This window comes from Carassius gibelio, chromosome A16 (genome assembly GCF_023724105.1).
Source record: "Carassius gibelio isolate Cgi1373 ecotype wild population from Czech Republic chromosome A16, carGib1.2-hapl.c, whole genome shotgun sequence".
NCBI classification, from domain to species: Eukaryota; Metazoa; Chordata; class Actinopteri; order Cypriniformes; family Cyprinidae; genus Carassius; species Carassius gibelio.
The window spans coordinates 14,377,076-14,398,676 of NC_068386.1; the positions used below are offsets into that span (position 1 = coordinate 14,377,076).

Below are 21,601 nucleotides of genomic sequence, written 5' to 3' on the forward strand. Positions count from 1 at the left end.
CTAATTTTTTAATCTTCTAGAAAATATTTTAATCATTTGCTTTAGCACAGCCAATTATTTAATTAATTCTGTTAACACACTATATTTTTTTCTTAGATTTATAAATTAGTCTTTTTGCTTTAAATTATATTTTACATTTTAGGAAGGGAGTCCCTCACAGGACCATCTTCATACATCCTAAGGTCATCAGGAGGTTTATTAATTTTTTATTTGTTGTACATCTATTTTTTTCAGTCATGAAATGTTTACAAGATTTTAATCATAATTTCTTTGTGAAAACGTTCATATACAAGCTTTTCACTCAGATAACCATGTATGCCGGATTCACAAACGAGACCCATTGCCTCTTAATTCAGTTCATTAATTCGTTCATTAGGCTTGTTCGTTCATCCATTCAAGCTAATACATTACGGACAGACGCTAAAGATTGACCTACATGCTCCTGTAATCACCATGCAGCGGTGTAACGTGTGCAAAAAACCTGTTTCTGTGCTCTGAGAAGCTAAGGCTTGCTTGGAGCGCGGAGCTTGGCTGCTCCTCTGCAAAGCTGCAGGAGATAGGTTTGTAAAGTCTTCTAAAAAGGAATGCACCGTGTGTATGTGTATGAAAGAGGGGGGTGTTTAGCATTTAGCAAGGCACCGAGACTTTGCCAAGTCTTTGTGTGCCCCCTGTTTTCAAATGCGTTTATCACTGGGCAACGGTGCGGCCCGGGGCTCTTGAGGCCGGAGCTCAAACAGAGAGCCGGGTCTATTTTCTGCCTGTTAGCACAGCGCCCCGTTCACCAAGAGTCAGCAGGACCCACAGCTCTACAAAGAACAGGAGGGGATGACTTTAGCATGCGGTGTGTGTGTGTGTGTGTGTGTGTGTGAATAAGTCAGGATCTGAAAGAAGAAGATTAGCAAATGGCCTTCTCAGCCTCTATGCGAACCTGTGCTGATGCTCTGCTATTGAAGTGGACACTGGCTGCTTTTCTTGCTGAATACAGATAAAGCTAATACCTACATAAAATAATAGCTTTTCAGTGAATACCCCCAAGCATTTTAAAAGGCTCTTTTATAGTCTTTTTTCACCCATTTAACACCATGAAAGAAACTTAGTACCTACTTCAGGCTGTGAAAGAAACCCCAAGAGCGAAAAAAAAAAAAAAAGAAAACGAATGAGAATTTTGTTCATTATAAACTACTAAAACACCAACGGAGCGCAAAAGAGCCACAATTAGAGAGTGCAATTTTGGAAAGTGTGCAAAGGGATTGTTCACCCAAAAATGACAATCCATACACCTGTTATCATTTACTGACCTCTCATGGCACCTCAAACCTGCATAACTTTCTTTCTTCTTCGGAACACATAAGGTTATATTTTGTAGAGCTGTTATTGCGCATACGATGGAAGTCAATGGGGTCCAAAACAAAATAACGGTGCAGTACAAAACCAAACTACATTGGACCCTATTAACTTGAGTTGTATGGACCAAATTTAATGTAAAAATTACTGTTAAGTTATGGCCTGTTTTATTTCCCCCCATAACTTCTTTCAAAATGCTGCACAACGGAGGTTTACTGTTAAAATTAAAACACGAGTGAAACAGGATATTCAGATTAAAAAAAGTTGTTTAAGCTGTATAACTGTTATTATTACTTTGAGAAGTACATTCCACTGTACAATATAACGTCAGATTTTTTTTAAGGTTAAATGGAACTTATTTTGTATGTTTTGTTTGTATATGATTTATTTATTTATTATTTATTTATGAAATGATGAAATGCAGGTGAAGTGAACTAGAGCAGCTCAGTTGTGAAATGTCCTCATACAGTGAGACACCACGAGCGTCACACGAGCTTGAGTGGGTGTAGTAGACAAAAGTCATTCACACAGGGACATGCAGAACATACAGACTTCATATTTAAGAAACAGCTTCTTTCCTCTTTAATAGTCACATACACTAGTTCATGTTACAATTTGACACTTGACTTTTGATTTATTCATCCAAATTGCCAAATGCCATGATACAGTACATGTAATACAGTTAATTACATTTTTACGACTTTATGATTCCGCAATTCCATCCATGTTTTTTGCACTGCCCTACGTGTTAGGTGTTGTATTGGCTATAACGGTCACATGAACATCTCTGAATCGGTGCTTGTGGGTGTCCAGGGGGTATGTAAGGCCAGAGGTGCAGTGATCTGGGAGTCAGCCAATCTGGAGCCGGGCGCTACGCCAGCCCCTCTCCGCCCCACCCTTTCCTCCAAACCTCAGACTAATGATGGTTCTGGCTGTTTTAAAAACCTTTTGCGTTCGCTTTAAATACAACTTCCTCCTTTAGCTACCGTACAGCCGACGGTGCCTTTCCTCGGAGGGTCATTAAAAGGCCGGGAAATATGACCAAAGGAATGAAAAAAAAGGAAAGCGCACACAATGGAAAGTGCGTTTGGAGACAGGTGTCTGCCTGTAGGATTGGCGTAGCGGCCGCTGTAGTGGTCTGCGGTGCGCGTGCCCCTCTCTGATCTGCAGGCCCAGCTGTCGATGGTAAGTGGGTTAGGGCGAGCAGCCACCAGAGTTACATGCTCCAGTGTTCAACCCCGCTCTGCACTGAAAAGGGCGCCTGCTAAGCAAATAAGCAATAACGATAAATCTGAGCTGGCTTTGGGCATCCATCATTGCGAAAGTGGGTCACAGTTTTGATAGGCTAGGAACTCTTGGCTGTTTCTGCCTCTCTTTCCCGCACACATCCCTCCTCTCTTGCTCTCTCCTCCTTATTTAATCACTACATAGTCCGGCTCTTTTCATTACCTGGTCCATTTCCTCTTTAGCCATCCACCTGTAAAGAAGACTTCCTTGTCCCTGACTTTGCTTTACATTAGGGCTGGGTGATATATCTGACGATATGATCATGTGCATCTAGTGAGTAAATCTGGTTCCGTGATTAATGCTTAATCGCCATCAAATGGCCTTCGATAATGAACATGATATTGCGTAGCTTGTCAGTGATCTACGGCTCTGTCTATTAAATGCCGCTCAATTTGAAAACGAGTAATGGCGATTTAGCGTTAATCACGGAACCAGATTTACTGACTAGATGTGCATGGTCATATCGTTAGATATATCACCCAGCCCTAATTTACATTTGAGTATACTTATATTTTATTTACAGTGTATACAACACATTCAAAAGTTTGGGGTCAGTAAATTTTTTTCCTAAAAGAAATTCAGCAGGAATGCTACTTTGCTACTCATCTGTAATACAGTTTATTACATTTTATTCTACAGTTTAAATCATTCTGTGCATTCTGTGTTCATACAAATGTGTTACTTTTCCCTCCAACTGATTCAGATCCAAAGTTACCAATTACCTCTTAAAAGCAAATAGCCACTTAAAACAATAATAATGTGCAACATCAAATTATCACTGCATGGAACTAGTGAAATAAGCTACAGAGAAACGGGTATGGCAGGATGTTTTAAAATGATTTAAAAAACGGACAATTTTTGGACAACGGGGAACATTTGATTACCTGATTTCACAGTGCAAACAAAATAATGACAAAATGTCCTGTTGTTTGTTGCAGTCGCACCTAGTAAAGACAAAAATCAGATCCGATGAAGAAGCTTTTAGGTTGCATTATAACATCATGTCTCGTTAGGAAACAATGAGAGAGGTAACAAGCCTCAACTTTTCTTCCCTCCCTTCACCCTCCACATCACATCACTCTCTGCACTCACTTCCTTTCCTTGTCAACAATTCTCTCTCTCTCTCTCTCTCTCTCTCTCTCTCTCTCTCTCTCTCTCTCTCTCCCCCCTTCCTTCCCTTCCTCCCAATGGCCGTCCTTCTTCCTCTGGCTCTTCCTCTCTCACACACTGTTTATTTAAGCACTTTCACGGTCACTGCATTGTAATCTCATGGGACAAAACTGCCCTTTCTCTTTTACACTACCTCGCTCCTTCTTCCCTCTCATCCCATTCTCTCCTGGTAACCTTCTCTATCTCTCCCTCAGCTCCTCCTCTCCATCTTTCTCTGTCAAAATGTTTCAAATTCAAATTCAGAATGGTTTTTCCTGAGCTGAAAGGGCATGAAAGAGTGCTGGCGCTTGGCAGCCTTGAGCTTTGTGGTGCAGTGGCCAGGCAGAGAGCCGGAGTAGAGCCAAGCACCTCTGAACATGCTCAGGTCACAAAGGCCCCAGCCGCACAAAGAGAAGAACTCGCTCCATACAAAAAGCTGCACCCACGGCCTGCATTAGGCACACATAGTACAAAAGGCTAAAAAATGCCCCACACAAAACCCAAGAACCCAAACCACACATAAGTCTTCTGTAACACAAAAGAGAAACTGAAAACAATTAACAAAAATCTTAAGTATGATAATATAAGATAAAAGGAATGAAATAAGTTACAATACTAAGATAAATAATAAATTGAGGTATGTAAATACAATACAAAATATTAAATATGAAGAATAAATAAGAATAAAACTAGTACAATTAATTAAAATTAATTTAATTAAAAATTAAACGTGTGTGTAATTTTTATATATATTTTTATATTTAATTAATAAATACTAAAATCATAAATTAAGCAAGATAAAAATAAAATGCAATCAAAGTTAAAATGAAATTATTGATAAACAACAAAAATACATCAAGTAAATTTTTTTATATTAAAAGTATACTTCTAATGTTGTAATTACAATAAAAAAATAACATGATGAAGTAACTTAAATACTAAAGAATAGTAAAAACAATTAAAAATAGCTAGAATAAATTAAATAAATATAAAAAAGTCTAATATAAAACAATTAAATGTGTTGTATAGATACAATAAATAATAAAAATAAACTAATATAAAAATTGTAATCAATACCAAAAAAAAAAAAAGTTTCAAATGTATAAAATAATACAATAAAACAAAATATCTAACTCAGTCAAAAGCAGCTGGCTGAAGTGAAACATCAGGGCCACCATTAGATGTCTGTAAGCAGGAGGATGCACTTCATGTACAAAACACTTTTGAACAGCGCAGACAGTACTGAACAACAGCCGAGCCGTGAGGGAGGCAGGGCCAGGGTGGGTTCAAGGAGCACACACATTGTGTAGCCATGGCTTCCCCCATGCCCCATGCAGAGAGAGAATTATCCACTTAATTCAGGATTACTGACAAGCAGCTACCACTAGAACAATGAGACAGTCCAGTGCAGTCTTTTCAGATAACATTACAAAACCCATCATGAGTGACATCTTCAATACAAGTAACACAAGTACAGCTGCCCCCTCATACTCACAAGCAGAGATGCAGAAAGGATTCAAAAAGTGGTAGACACATTGATGTAGGAGTATGGATGATCTCCTCATAATAATGTGGCGAGATGAATACAGAGATTTGTAAATATAATGATTGCTACGCCCCACAAGCATCTGCAGAATTATTCATCACTAAGTTTCTAACAATGATAAAGAAGCTGCAGATGGTAACCTTGAAGATTAATTACTAAAATTGATTAAAAGGACGAGAGAAAGTAGAACTAGTATATTTTTTTTTCAATCTGTTACTTGTGTGGGCTTCTTCTTTTTTTCAGTTTCTCATTTGATCAGTTCATACTAAAGGGATACTTCACCCAAAAATGAAAACTACCCCATGATTTACACACCTTCAAGCCATTCTAGATGTTTATGACTTTCTTCTTTCAAAAGTGAATGGTGGTCAAGATTTTGAAGCAAAAAGTGCTCCACACAGCTCCAGGGGGATAATAAAGCGAACAAATGCATTTGTCTAAGAAAAATATCTAAATGTGGTGGTAAATCAGTTATTTTCTAAGATTTGATTGGTTTAACGGGGTACACATGCTTCATAAAAAAAAAAGCATAATTTCTCACATTTTTTACCTTTAGATTACACAGCTGTTTCCATTCTCCTAAATACGGACTATTGACTTCCTGGTTCTATGAAGCCCCTCCCACAGAAATACACAATTGGTTCAGATTGATTAGCTGGCCCAGGACATGTTGTGATTCGCTAACCTTCTAGTGCACATTGTCTGGAAACATCATGCCCCTTAGCATTATGGGTAGGTGCATGTGCTCCGGTGTATTGTAAGCAATGGTGTCAATATTGCCTTATCAATTTAAGCCCGAATCAGAGAATATTAGTGAAGAGGATCGAGCAGAAGCACGGCTCCTCCAGGACGTTTCAGAATGCCTGTTTTTTTTGCTATCTCATACTTTATAGATATGCTGTTCTTTGTAAATGCTACTGCTGTTTATGTTAGCTTTGGATATACTGTTTTACCCTTACTAAAGCTTTAGTACAGCAGAATACATTACTCTGTTGTAGCATTTTTGTAGAGTAATTGTTAAATTTATAACAGTGACAATCTACTACAACAACTCTTTTTCTTCTCTAAAGCAGCCCAACATGGCCTCACCCTCTTTGTTTCATGTTCCCGTGGGAATTTAAGGGTTTGTGATGTCACCAACCCAGGAAGAAGCTTGTTGTAGTCCCTACCAGCTGTGTGTTGTAGACCTTAAAAAGAGAATTCTGTAAAATGAAATATTTCCTTTTGCAGATGTGGTTTATGTTCAAACAGCAACGCTTAAACACAAACTAAAGTTTAAAAAAGTGAAATCATAATCAAGGACCCCTTTAAAGAGAACTTAGTAGGGGTGCTCCGATCACGATCGGCTGATCGTTAATGCGCATTTCGTCAGTAAAGCCGGTTTTCTAATCAGCAGTTAATTCCATCAGGTGCGTGATTTCACATAGAGCAGCTGTTACTACACAGAGCCGTTGTTAACTGAGAAGATGCGCCAATAAACGCTGAAAATTAAGGTGATTTGCGCATTCTCTCAATTAACAACGGCTCTGTGTAGTAACAGCTGCTCTATGTGAAATCACGCACCTGATGGAATTAACCGCTGATTAGAAAACCGGCTTTACTGACGAGATGCGCATTAACGATCAGCCGATCGTGATCGGAGCACCCCTAGAACTTAGAGAGTGTGGGCTGCTTGAATTTATGCTTCAATAATGAGGTCCAAGTTTAATAGGCTAGAAGTAAAAAAATAAAAAAATAAAAAGGTATTTTTTTTTTTTTTTTGAAAAATGAATTTACAATGGTGAAAGACTTCTTCCCACAGGTAAACTGCATGTGTTCTTGCCTTGTTGGATGCTACTCATGATCAATAATCACGTTCATTACATATACATGTATGCCAGTGAATACGGGACAGACTGCCTCCCGTATAGCTTTCATACAGAACGCTTCTTTGATGCCTTAAATTCGGCATGATTCTGTATTATATGGAACGTTTAACAACCCCAGTCCTACCTCATACACTGGAACGCCACTCTCTAGTGAACGCGAGTATGACAATTAGTAGAAGCTAGAGATTATGACTTATGAAGTTTTAAATATGGACACAGATGCATCACTTCACTTCAGGAATCCTTTATTAACCCCACGGAGCCGTGTGGAGTACTTTTTTTGATGTATGGATGCATGCACTTTTTTGGGCTTCAAAATCTCGACTACCCTTTAACTGCCATTATGAAGCTTGGAAGAGCCAGGACATTTTTATTATAACTCTGATTGTATTCGTCTGAAAGAAGAAAGTCACATACACCTAGGATGGCTTGAGGGTAAGTAAATCATGGGGTAATCCCCCAAACCCCTACTAGTAGTATAATATATCATCTTAGACTAGTCTCAAACTGATGTCTATGAATAAAATTTCAGGGGAAAAAAATGCATTTGATCCCACAGACAGTGCAATAATGATGGCAAAGCTGCCCACCATATGAGAAACGGTACAGAGAGCTCTGCAGGAAATCTGTTCAGTGTGTTCCAGACACTAACCACAAGACCTGCTTGATGAATAGGACCCAGTCATCATCAGCACTGGTTGTTTTGATTGCGTTCTGCTTCCACACAGAGAGGACAAATCGGTTTAATAACCAGAGAATCATGAGCTGCCGGTTTGAAGAACTGAAACGGTTATCAAAACACATCTATCAGAAGCACACACCCAGACCTGCACGTGCACACAAGCTGTATCCCGTCCCGTGCACACATGGCCTTGCCACAATGAGCAAACCAGCACGATACCCAGCATTCCATGCATTCCGCTCTAGACTCTTCTACACGTATCTGCTAAACTCCAACACCACTTATAATGGACTCCCCACACACACACACACACCCCATTTACAATAACAAATGACTAGTCACCCACCCACAGAATATGTACATTCAAACAATACATGCATTCGAATGCACAAATGCTCATGCGTATATGATGCAAATTTGCATAAAAACCTGAAACTTAATTAAAAAAAAAAATGTGCACACACAAATATCCAGTTCTATGTTTATAATATAAAATCAAAAAAATGATTTCTAAATAAAGCCAGTTTTTTTATTTAATGCTTTTAATGCTTTTATCATCAAATACTGATATAGGAAATTAATTTCACGAATAACTTTGAATATGTCATAATCATGTCAGAATTTTTCATTGATTGATTTGATTTTAATTAATATATACTGCATCTACCAATCACTACAATAATGAACCAACAACAAACCAATCCCACTCACATTTACACTTACTGAAAAAAATTAAAATTGGGTGAGGAAAAAATTATTAGAAATTCACACACAAATCATACAAACTAACAGACAAAACTCACAATATGGTCATTTTATGGCACACTATTCCCCAAATGTTCTCCCTTTAGGGTAAGTAAGCATGACGAGGGTGTTTCTCTCCACGACTGCACAGTGACAGTGATAGTAATACCTCCTGACATCTCTTCCTCCCCGTCTCTCTCTCCCTCTCCTCCTCTCACCTCACCCCTTCTTCCCCCAGAGGGGCTCCCCTACCGATTCAGGCGCCAAAGACTGTTGATTCTCTTCCTGCCATCCTACATAATGTGCTTGCCTTTTTTCCTGCTCATTCAGAATGGGCAAAATGTATTTTTCCTTCTCCGCAGAGAGAGGGAAGGAAGACAGAAATGATGCAGGGAAGAGTGGACTATCAGGATGTTCTGCTCTGACAGTGTGTGGACTAGAAAATGAGAAATGATGAATTGTCAATTTGAGATCAAATTAATGTCAGATTATCGACGAGTGCCTCAGACAACGCTCAGGTTCAGTTTTAGTGGCCTTGGGTCTCAGGTAATATAATTAAAATCTGCTTTTGTGTTAAGTGCATCTTATGCTAGACCTACCTAAAAAAAAATTAAAAAAAATTCTGCAAATCACTGTTTATTGTTTTTATCTTTACTCTGTTGTATTTATTTGTGCTGTTGCTTGTAGTTGGATGGAATAATCTTCTCCTTTTTTCATTTTATTAGAAAGTATAGTTTTTCCATAAACGTAGCACATACTGAACTGTACCGAAACCGTGACTCTAAAACCGTGAAACAAACCGAACCGTGAAAAAGTTGAACCGTGCCAACCCTAATATTCCTGCAGGTCTTTTCTTTTATATGTGCAGATGCCCTTTGCCAGAGATGAGGTAGTGTTGCAGATAACACTAGCAAATCCATCATTTATTAGACTATCGATTACATTTTTATCAAGGTATCACGTTTATTTTTGTAATCCACTCCTCATAACTGAAAGCCAATTCAGAAATAATTTTATCCATCAGCCAGGCATTAATATAAAGTAATAATAAATAAATGAAAGTAATGGAGCAGTGGCCAAATCAGTCAGCAGGATTTGAAGTGATTTGGGTCAATTTGGGTCCTAAACAGATTTTAGGACCCGAGAAGACCTCTCTTCAAAAACGTAGAATGAAATTTTGAATGAATGTTATAAAAGACATAGATTGTACTATATGTTAGCTTGCTTATTTTGCTCAAGTGCAGGATTTATTCGAGTCAATTTGTCATATTAACAATAAGTATTGTTATCCTTAGTATTGTTAAGATAAGTAAATATCCTTCTAACCACAAAGTTTAGACCAGTAGTTCCAACAACACAACTTTGTGATGCTGTGCAAGTGTTCGTTGGAAATATTCTGGAAAATCATTGAACTTTGTTGGTAAAAACGTAAATCCTAGCTGGCAAACTTAGTTACATCAGCAAGAAGGAAAGTAGCCTAATTTCAGAGAAGAATAAGTTTGATGATGGTGATTATGAAGACAACATGCACAGATTAATCATTTACAAGGCCAAGTACATGCATTGATTAAGAAAGTAGGGTCAATTTTGATTTCATGTTGACTTTAAAGGGGTGATGCAGGAACCAGATAAGCAAATGGCTACTTTTCAAATTGCAAGATAAAGCATGGAGAAAATCAACAATGTTGATAAGAATTGGTTTGACAGAAAAATAAGAGTCTGAACCACAAATCAACACACTCCCATTATACACACACACACACACACACACACACGTACTGCCCTTCAGTCAACCACAAATGGTAATGTGTTGACAGACAGACTTACAGCTCTTTATAAACTATATTCATGCAAAGCCAAAAAACACCTAAATTAACATTACAGCTAGAGGCACACTAGGTTTATTCACAAATTAATTACAACAATATACAGCCCTATTCCTCATCTGCTTTTACAGCCTACGCTGTGCTAGAACATATACTGTTACAGAACAATAACAGCTAATGAAATAGTGATATGCTTTGCTTTTTGGTAATGAGTAACTAAGTAAAAAGATATCTCTAAATGCTGGACCATTGGTTGGTATATGATTGACTTTTTCTATATCATAGGCTACTTCACACAAATTGGTGAACTTGGGAATGATTATTGGCCCTTTAATTTTCACAATGAAAATAACAAATAATTCTTTCAGACAATAATACTTGTATTTTATTTATTATAATAATGGAAATGACTCAACAGAAGGAAAATTGCAATAAATCCTCCCTTTAAACAGTATGTTTTATTTATTCACTCGTATCAGAGCACAAAAACTTATATAAATGTACATGATTTTACTAGAATAGAGTAAAAAAATATAGACTATTAAATATAAAGAAGAATATACAATATAGACAGAATTTTTAGCAGCCATTACTCCAGAATTCAGTGTCTTCAATCAAATCATTTTCATGTTGATTTAGTGGAAAAAAAACTTATTCAGGGTGGAAACTGTGATACCGTGAAAGTTGATTTCACTAATTCCATTCAAAAAGTGAAATTTGTACATTATATTTATTAATTACACACCTACTGATATATTTCAAATGTTTATTTCTTTTAATTTTGATGATTATAACCGACAACTAAGGGAAATCCCAAATTCAGTATCTCAGAAAATTAGAATATTGTGAAAAGGTTCAATATTGAAGACAACTGGTGTCTGCTGCTGGTGACTGCTGACTTGACAGTTGTCCAAATGACGACCATTGACACATTGCTCAAGGAGGCGAGACACAAAATGTCATTGCAAAAGAGGCTGGCTGTTCACAGAGTTCTGTGTCCAAGCACATTAATAGAGAGGCGAAGGGAAGAAAAAGATGTGGTAAAAAATGTATACAAGCAATAGGGATAACCTTACCCTTGAGAGGATTGTGAAACAAAACCCATTCAAAAATTTGGGGGAGATTCACAAAGAGTGGACTGCAGCTGGAGTCAGTGCTTCAAGAACCACTACGCACAGACGTATGCAAGACATGTGTTTCAGCTGTCACATTCCTTGTGTCAAGCCACTCTTGAACAGCAGACAGCGTCAGAAGCGTCTCGTCTGGGCTAAAGACAAAAAGGACTGGACTGCTGCTGACAGGTCCAATGTTATGTTCTCTGACGAGAGTAAATTTTGCATTTCCTTTGGAAATCAGGGTCCCAAAATCTGGAGGAAGAGAGGAGAGGCACACAATCCACGTCGCTTGAGGTCCAGTGTAAAGTTTCCACAGTCAGTGATGGTTTGGGGTGCCATGTAATCTGCTGGTGTTGGTCGATGGTGTTTTCTAAGGTCCAAGGTCAGCGCAGCCATATACCAGGAAGTTTTAGAGCACTTCATGCTTCCTGCTCCTGTACAACTTTATGGAGATGCAGATTTCATTTGCCAACAGGACTTGGCACCTCCACACAGTGCCAAAGTTACCAGTACCTGGTTTAAGGACTATGGTATCCCTGTTCTTAACTGGCCAGCAAACTCACCTAACCTTAACCCCATAGAAAATCATGTTCATACTTTTCAGTTGGCTAAGATTTCTAAAAATCCTTTCTTTGTATTGATCTTAAGTTAAATTCTAATTTTCTGAGATACTGAATTTTTTATTTCCCTTAGTTGTCAGTTATAACCATCAAAATTAAAAGAAATAAACATTTGAAATATATCAGTCTGTGTGTAATGAATAAATATAATATACAAGTTTCACTTTTTGAATGGAATTAGTGAAATAAATCAACTTTTTGATGATTTTTTATTCTAATTATATGACCAGCACCTGTGCACACAGACACGCACACACACACATAAATTATTTCAAAAATAGCATTTATTTTGAATATAAATCACTGTAACAATGTAAAAAAAAATATTTACTGTCACTAATTATCATTTAATGCATTCTTGCTAAATAAAAGTATTAATTTATTGAAAATTATATTACTGACCTCAAACTTTTGAATAGTAGTGTATAATTTAATTATGCTTGTGCAAACACAACTAGAACAACACATTAGAAAATGGGAAAGAGTAACTGATGCTATGGCAAGGGAGGAGAGGAAAAAGATAAATAGTGTCTGAATTCACAGACATCACAAGCTGGCACAGATCTATATAGGGTCTAGCTTAAACAGTATATCAGGCTAAGGCACTTCTCTCGCTGTCTCTCAGATAATACATGTCCATTAGCAGAAAAAGGAGGACACCACACAAGATCAAAGTCTCAAAGAGACAGAACATCCTATGCATCCCACAGAGGAAAGAGAGTTGTGCATGTGTTTGCATGTTTGAATGTGTGTGTGTGTGTGTGTTTCCTGAAAAAGCAGCTTTTCCTTTAAACAATTTTGCATGTGTAATATCGAAATCCAAAACAATAAGATTTCCGGTCCGCATTTGATGCCTCACAACAGGCAGTGCTAGAAATGCAATATCTCCCAGCCAGGCTAATATGATTGTACAAACAGAGTAAAACCCCCATGTCACGCAGTAATTTGGTTTGCCCGTTGAAGTGTTGGCGCAGGTACGGAGTTGGAGGTATTTTCAAGAGGGCACCATGAGGTTAAGTCCAGTGAAAAAGAAGAAAACTGTTTTTAGTTATGAATCCTCAACCATGGCCATATCCACTCCTGCATTCCTCATCAAACACTAACCGGTGCGAACAACTCCCCAACAACAGGAATAAAAAAACCTGAAAATATGCAGTCCAATTACCACATGCAGTGTTTTTATGCTGCAATAGCATTAACGTGGTGAATTAGCTGCTTACTGTTAATAATAAAATATATCTTAGGCTTATAAATGCAAGGAAATTTGCTTTTATCAAGGCTCCAGATGGCAAATGGTCACAAATGCAACAAAAAATAAATGTGACGATTTAGAAACTAAATGACTCATATCATCTTGTGAGCTTCAGTGATTTGTGAAATGCCTCCTATGATCCAGTATGCTGCTGAAACTGTAAGCAATTTGAATAAGACTCACTCAGAGCTGAATTTACAACTGAACTGCAAGGTGTGTGTGTGTGTGTGTGTGTGTGTTTTAGCACAGTAAGGTCCAGCAAGTAGAAGCAAATCGGGTATAAAACTGTAAGGTTAGCATGTTAGAACAAAATATATTATTTACTTATGAGGCAAATACAATAAGGATCACTGGAGTGACATTAGCCCCTTTCACATTAGATATTTCTTTGACTCCCATAAACAGTTCAGAGTAAATGCATCATCTGCGTCAAATGTTATGATAAAGCCAAAGGTAGATGTCTTACGTCAGTGCATTCTGAACAAGTACATGCTCATAATGGTAATCTTGTTCTGCATTCACACTTTACTGGTTATTTCCCGGTAATGCTACAACTTCTCGTAGATTGCCAGAAAAAAAAACTGGGGGAAAAGAACACTAAATACAACTCTAAAAGCACTATAGTTAACTAGTCTAGTCTTTATATTACAATATCTCTGAACAGTGACTATTGTTAGAGGCTTAAGTAAACAGCACTTAAAGTTTCTGAACAATCATCAACAATGCTATATCAAGCATGTCTCTAATTTGGCAACTAAAAATGTACATTACAGTAACTCCAGAACATTTCATTTTTGGGGACAATGGCTTGTTTTGTCTTGGCACTGGTACACAATTTGCTTGTTAGCTGGCTAAAGACACTCTGTGCCTCCAAAATTTCTTTAGTAAATAATCTATTTCTATAGACACCAAGAAAATGAATTTACACATTACACTTAAAACTTCATTTTATCTTCCAAAAGACACATTCAGGCCACCGGCTGGCATACAGACTGGCAACATACCCGGCCTCTAATAACGCAATAGCACATGCAAAACCAGCCATGCAAAGGATAGCGAACTGGTGAGTGATATTGATGTGGTCATGCGGAGAGAAGCACTATAGGCCAATGTGGAGGTGTGAGATAATAGAGAGTACTTGCTGATAACATCTGTACGGTGGGTATTAGCCAAATATCCAGGCAAGGGAGAAAATATGGAAACTCTCTCTTCGCCTTATTCAGAAGGATGGCTGCGAAGCCAGCCCTGCGCAATCCCACAGAGAAATCTGAAGCTCATATGATCACTAAATTATAATATTAAACAGCTGACAAAACTTTCTCCAAGGTAGATTGAAAGGTCATCCCTACCATGTCTGGCCAAATTCCACTGCTCAAGACCCATTTTATAAGATTATATCCGTTTCATGCTTAGTCCATAAACGTATATCGGCTGGGACTCCTTCAAAGTAGCAGATTGGACCTCAGCGAATCGGGAACAAGCCAAATCTTGTCTGTAAAGTCCCTCTATGAACCTCCAAAATCTCTTCATGCCCACTGGGCCGGGTGGCCTTTACAGACTGATAGGAAACCACGGAGGAAATAGGAACATCTCCAGAAAGATGCACAGTTACAAATTGAGCAATTTCAAAAGTAAGTTTTCAATCAAGTATGTAAGCCAAGGAAAATATAGCAATACAAAGAAAGGAAAATATGCCATGAAATTTTATTTTTTTAAATGGGAATAAAAAGCAGAGACTTTATCTAGCTTTACTAGGGTATGTTTCTCGGAACATATTTCATAGTTACACAGCAGGAAAAATGTAATGACATAGTTCAGGTTACAGAGTCCAACGTTGAGGAATATTTCCTGTTTTCGCAACATTTTGTTTTGATTTATGCAATCAAACTAGTTCTTAGTTCATCTACATTATCGGGAAATGGCCATTCATGACACTGTGCTGCAGATTGCTGAATGTTACGGGCAGACACTGGGCAGGACAGACAAAAACAAGCATGAAGTAAATATAGTTCCATTCATATGGATAATTATACAACCCACTAGGATGCATTAAGCTATAGTCAACCACATAATAACCAGCGAGAGAGCGAAAGCAGCAGGGAGTTCACTGAATGCGAGCCTGAGTGTGATTATTTCTGAGTAGGTTTGTTGATTACGGTTCACAGGTTCTCGTAGCTAATGATTTATAGAAGTAGTAGTGAGATTATCCGAAAATTGTGGAAGTCCTCGCCAAGCACGAGACGTGCTTAGGGGTCCAATCACGGCAGCCCTGATTGAGCAAAATTATAGTTGATCTTCAAGCCTTAATTTAAATTTGCATGCGCTTGGGTGCGTCCGCCCCTGTGCTACCTGAGAGGTTCGATCCCGCCTCTCGCTGTTGAAACTACGAGAAAACATACTACACTGTATTTGGAGAGTGTGAATGGGGGGTTGATGTGCTTGTATGCATGAATTAACACTCGTGTGAACACACAATACACTATTACGCACAAACACAATTTAAATTATTCAAAGTTCCTTGGGTATTAATTGATGGTTTATTTCAAAATAAGCAATTTAAAAAAATACAGTTTTTTGCATCCTGTTTAAAAACACGTAGCTGTGAGAGGTAAAAGAGAGTTGTTGAGAAAGAGGCATTTGGAATTTCAAGAGTCGAAGAGAAAATGTGTTCAAACTTGTTGAGTAAGTGACTCACACGAGAGATGTACAATACAGATATACAATGATGAATTTGGAAAATGTAGATGTTTAATATCACTGACGTACTTAAAACAAACTTGTGCCTAAAAACACTAGTTCACCAAAAAAGGAAGCTCTTGTCGTCATAATTTATGAACAAATCTTGATCTTTTCAATGAATTTTCTGATCCAGTTCCCAAACCCAGTGTGAATGATTTGTACATGATCCTTGAGCTCAACTCGGACTCAATTCGGTCACAACAATTAATGGTAGAGTATTTTGAAGTAGCTATTATTTTTATACTTTCAGTTTTCATTTTCATTTTGGTTTCGATTTCAATTTTAGTAATTTTTTAGCACTGTCTTCAGAATCTCTTTTTGTGTTCCACAGAAGGCAGGCCATACAGGTTTGGAAAGAGAAAAGGACAAAAAGTTTCATTTTTATGTGAACAAAAAAAAAAAAAAAAAAAAAAAAAAGAAGCTCTGACTATGTGTGTGAGTAAAAGCTCCTTTCTATGTTCATACTCATCCATTGCATCAGGTTTCAAACTTTTTGGTTAAGTTTGTAAGAAAACATGAGGAAATAAAGGGGTGAGCTGAGAGAGCGTGACAGATAAGAGCCAAGCACACTTTATAAGCTTTATCCACCTGGCAGGCCATCTAAAACGTCAGCTGATAAACCAAAAGCAACAAGTTTCTCACAGCAGTTCACAGCTCAGTTACAACTGAAAGGCAGGAGTGGAGATTAAGGAGAAATATATATATATATATATATATATATATATATATATATATACATACACACACACACACACACACACAAAACACAGAGTTAAACAGAAACCTAAGTCTTCCTCCAACTTTTTTTCCTAAAGTATTGATGTGATGAAACACTGCAAGCTGAACATGACTACCTTGCAGCACTCATACCTCCAAAAACTGAGCCTCATTAATCTGGTTGTATTGCACAATTTGGTGTAAACAGCAAATCAATGTCTGTGCAATGTTTTCATTGTTTGCAGCACAGGAGAAGCGTGAAGCAAAGGAGTTGACGTTTTGTCTGCAGATGCCTTCTGTTAATATACCACATCACTGCATAACAAGACTAAACATGACTGTGCTGAATGCACGTGTAGATTTGTGTACGTGCTAGCATGCAAAAAGTATGTTAGCCCACAAGCTAAGAGGAAATTAATCTTTCATCTCGTTCATATGAATAATAAACTGAAAGCCAAACAACAAATCTGTAAAACTTTAAAAAGCCATTTTTCTCTGATGAGAAATTAATGAGCTGTGACAAAAGAACTAGTTTCAAGTGTTTTAACAGTTTGTATGTCACTACATGAGGCCTGTTGCTAGCTGTTGCTGGCTTCCTGTGTCCCAGGCGTTCCGAGAGGGGCGGAGCACAGCTGGCCCTTCAGGCTGTCCTAAACTGAACAGCCAATCCAGAACGAGCTAACACCTGGTCTGGCAGGTGAGCGTGCCACCAGTCTACAAATGACACCAATTAAACCATTAGAGAGAAAGACAGAGGCCAGATCTGTGGCACTACAGGAATAGAGCTGATATGCACACATCATTAACATTGATTAATTTAAGTGGTGCTACATTCAGCACTAATTGACCAAACCTAGAGAAATTGTTCAGCAGACTGTAAAGAGCGGAAGGCCATTGGATTTTACAGCATATAGTTGATTCTCCCATTTAACAGAAACAAACGCTCTGACCCCTGATCCCAATTAATGAATTTGGAACACAGATACACAAGATAATTATGAACCGCAGCCGCTTCACACCAAAGCGGTTTGTTTATCTTTTGTTTCGATCCTCTTCTTTGTTTTCCTCAATCTCATACTGCAAACATTCACATAATGGACATTCTTAGACTCTAGATCCAATTTTCAGCATCTAAAAACAGCAGTGTTAATTATTATTTATATACTATTTTAGTATGTATTAATATTTTTAACTAGCTTATATTTTTATATTTTCAGTTGTCATTTTATTTGAAGTTTTAGTAGTCAAATGTTTTTTTTTTTTTTCATTTTTATTTAGCTTTTATATAATAATTTTGTTTTAGTAATTTCAAATAAACTTATTTTTATCTAATATTTGTATTTTATTTTAGCGTTATTTTAATTGCTGAAAACAATTTTTTATAAATTTTAGTTGACAATAACAACACTGAAAATCACACACTGTTTTTGCCAATATTAAAACTAAAAGTATGTTAAGTGCATGAAGTATGAATACAAACTGGACTTACTACACCTGACCTACAACCTCAAAGCTACCTGTTAAATATGACATTCCTCTCCTATGGTCTTATGGGATAGAAAAGAGTCCATGTAAATCTATAGAGATTAAACGTACTGTTGTTTGCATTATACTTATGAAAACACTGGTGTTTTTTTTTTTTTCTTTAGCCCTAAAACTTTAATGATCAAAAATGACTGAGTGTACCTTAAGGATAAACAGATCAAAGTTCGACTGGTGGAAACAGTGAGGCATGGGAGGACACGTTACCACACTTAAACCCTTTAATAGGTGTAGGGCTGGAGACATGAAGCAACACAAATCTGGGAGCGTTTTTGAGCTTAGTCACTTCACATTCACTGGACTGAGATCCCGAAGAGCGCCGCGCACTGAATTACGCAAAGTGAACGCAGCCGCAATCCTGCGTAATAAGGGTAATTGGAAACAGTCAACACGATGAGCTTGAATTAAAAGTAATTGTGATCTTACCGTGTATTTGTAGAGTTCCAGTATACAACGTGTCTCTTTGCTGTGGTTGACATAACGTGTATAAACAGCGCCAGAAGTCTTATCATAGCGAAAACTTCAGAGCACCTTGGCACATTCATGACAGATGTCGACCAGGTCTTGTGAGTCGCTGATGAAACGAGTTTAAACTGAGATGAGACTCAGTTCCCAGTCAAAACCAGCTGCAGAACTTTATTAGCCGTGAGGAGAAACACAAATCCCGGGTTTTAGCAACATTCAATGCTTTCAATAAGCAAAAGAGGCATGTTCTGCTTACTAAATGCAACAGGAGGTTGCATGCTTAAGTTTATAAAAGTACAAAACACATGCTGAGAAGTTCATAAAGATATTTTCTTGCGAATCCTTGTGACGTTGAGTATTTCCTTAGTATTCCACTTTACGCTGACATAAATATAACTTATTTTTCTTCAAATGTAAATCCAGTGTTGGTTTATAAATTCCAAGTTTGACAACAACTCCAAACTTATGAAAGGATAAGGACGCAATTGTTTGTATTCGAAGGACGCTCTCAATCACGGCCGTTTAGTTGACAGTGATTAGGAGTGACTGGACGGCGTTTCTGGGCAGGACGGAGGACACGAGGGCGTGTCCTTAAAACTTTGAACCAATCAATGATATAGGGGGTGGGGCCAGCATTCCATAGTTTTTGAAGGTGTGCTGCTCAGAGCCCTGGCAGCTCCACTTCCACTGAATGTGGCACAAAAATCTTTAAAGTTTTTTTTTCCCCTGTGAACTTTTGGCTCTTGCAGTAATTTTGTTTAGATTTAACAAATGTTACACTGTTGATGATAATTTTTTTTTTTTTTTGTGAATTTATAACCAGAATTTATGGAATGAAAGTGAATGGCGACTGAGACATCATTCTGCCTAACATTTCCTTTCGTATTCTATAGAAAAACTAAGTGATATAGAATTGGCGAGGCTTGGCGAGCATGGGACACTTTTTATAAACATTACTGACTCCAAATGTATGATCGGTAGTGTATGTTTTGGCTATGTATATATGAATGTCATGTTATTATATTGCTTTAATAATATATAATTATATCATGCTCTGTCATGATGATCGTGTTTTTGTTAAGCTATTGTCAGCAAATTATTGGCCATTTGATTAACCAGAATAACTAGCTCTGTAACAACATTTAAACAGATCCATTTACAAACCCACTGAACATAAAGGACATTTGTTTGGCAGAGAAACCTCCACAGTTCATACACACCCCAATTCTCCTCCGAAACTGGTTATTAATGAAAAGAGCTGTTTTCCTTCACCATTGGTAATGTATTATGCGTGTTTAGCATGCAGCAGCATTAGCCCTAAATGACTTTTCTTGTCCTTCTCAATGTGTTGTTTTCACATACTTTGTATATGTTTCTTCTTTTAATTGATCCCTTTTGCTCTCTCTTTCAGAATCCCAAGAAGTCAGGATGAAGTGACGTTATTCCATACTTTAGTAGTGCATGAAGAAGTATCTTTGAAGTTGTTTGTAGTGCTCGACAGCTTCTGGAGACTTTGGCTCAGGTCCTGCTCGTCTCTGTGGAAGTCGACACGTTTTGTGTTTGTATGTGTATGTGTGAATGTGATGATAGGTAAGGAAGAGGCAGAATTAATTCACCTTGCTGACAACAGATATCCCGGGAGAGTGTGTGTTCAGGCAGTAATCACTGTGGCCACCATGTGCGGCAGCAGTCGGTGGTCCCTTGTTATTATCTGCTTGCGTTAAATTATCCGGCCCAAGATGTGAGTAATGCGAGGCAGGTTAGACCAGCAGTGCAGCAGGCCCATCACTCTTAGCTGCAGGTGGAGAGTGTTCGCCAATGACGTTGGGAAGCACGGGAGTGGGTATATTCGGTTGCTAATTCTTCCAAGTCTTCCCCTCGCTATGGCACAACCTATTAATTCCCCTGTCCTCTTCTCATTAATATCACATGATTGTGCGGTGGAGTCTTCCCCTGTGTGATTTGTCCCTCTGGAGGATTTACCGTTCCCTCGCTCTCACAATCGTGGGATAGTTACACAAAAGGTCTCACCCACCGAGGCCTGAATTGGCCTCTTTGGTTATTATCTAATTAATAAAGCTGCATGATAATAGGCAGCACATCCACGGGATAGAGGTATCCACGCCTGGGCTTTCGTATCTGACTCTTGTGTCATTTCCTGACCTCAGTTTTGTCCTGTTTTGGAATTAACTGGATGCATCCAGGTTTTTGTGGCAGTGGAGCGCAGCTGAGAGCCCTTGTGGAGGTCATATATGCAGCGCAGCAGAGCTCTGATTTATATAAATGAAGTTCTGGGTGCCAGTGGCCCATGTGGGCCAGGTCTGGGCTACTGTGTGGGAGTCTCAGCAGTGCTGCGGTAATTAAGAATCGGGGCTAAACGGGGAACAGTCACCTTGTGCTCCTCCAGGAGCCGCTCTGAAGTGTGTTTCTTGCTCCTGCAATCAGGTGTTGTCCCAAAACTTGCGTCCCCACCTCACCCTGCTCCTGTTTTATGTAGTTTTAGTAAGCTGAACAAGAGCACAAGTTGACAGACAGTCAAAGGTACATGATTGCTGGTTAAAAAACCATTAAAAAATTACTTGGTTATTGCAGATTTTAATGTTTGCCTACTATTGTGAAAAGAAAGTGAGTTGCATTCAGATAGACCTGCACTGAAAAACACTAAAGAAAATGCTTTTTTGTGTCATATGTTCACTGCTGTGATG

The 21,601-nt window shown here is 38.1% G+C and overlaps 1 protein-coding gene across 1 annotated transcript in view; it reads right to left on the minus strand.

The window, feature by feature from the left end:
* Positions 1-19,419, minus strand: part of LOC128030160 (ephrin-A4-like) — a 43,709-nt gene extending 24,290 nt beyond the window's left edge. The window contains exon 1 of the mRNA XM_052617646.1: positions 18,858-19,419. Within this exon, the coding sequence (XP_052473606.1) occupies positions 18,858-18,976 (119 nt within the window). The 5' untranslated portion in view covers positions 18,977-19,419. The remainder of the gene's footprint in view (positions 1-18,857) is intronic.
* Between the last annotated feature and the right edge of the window lie 2,182 nt (positions 19,420-21,601).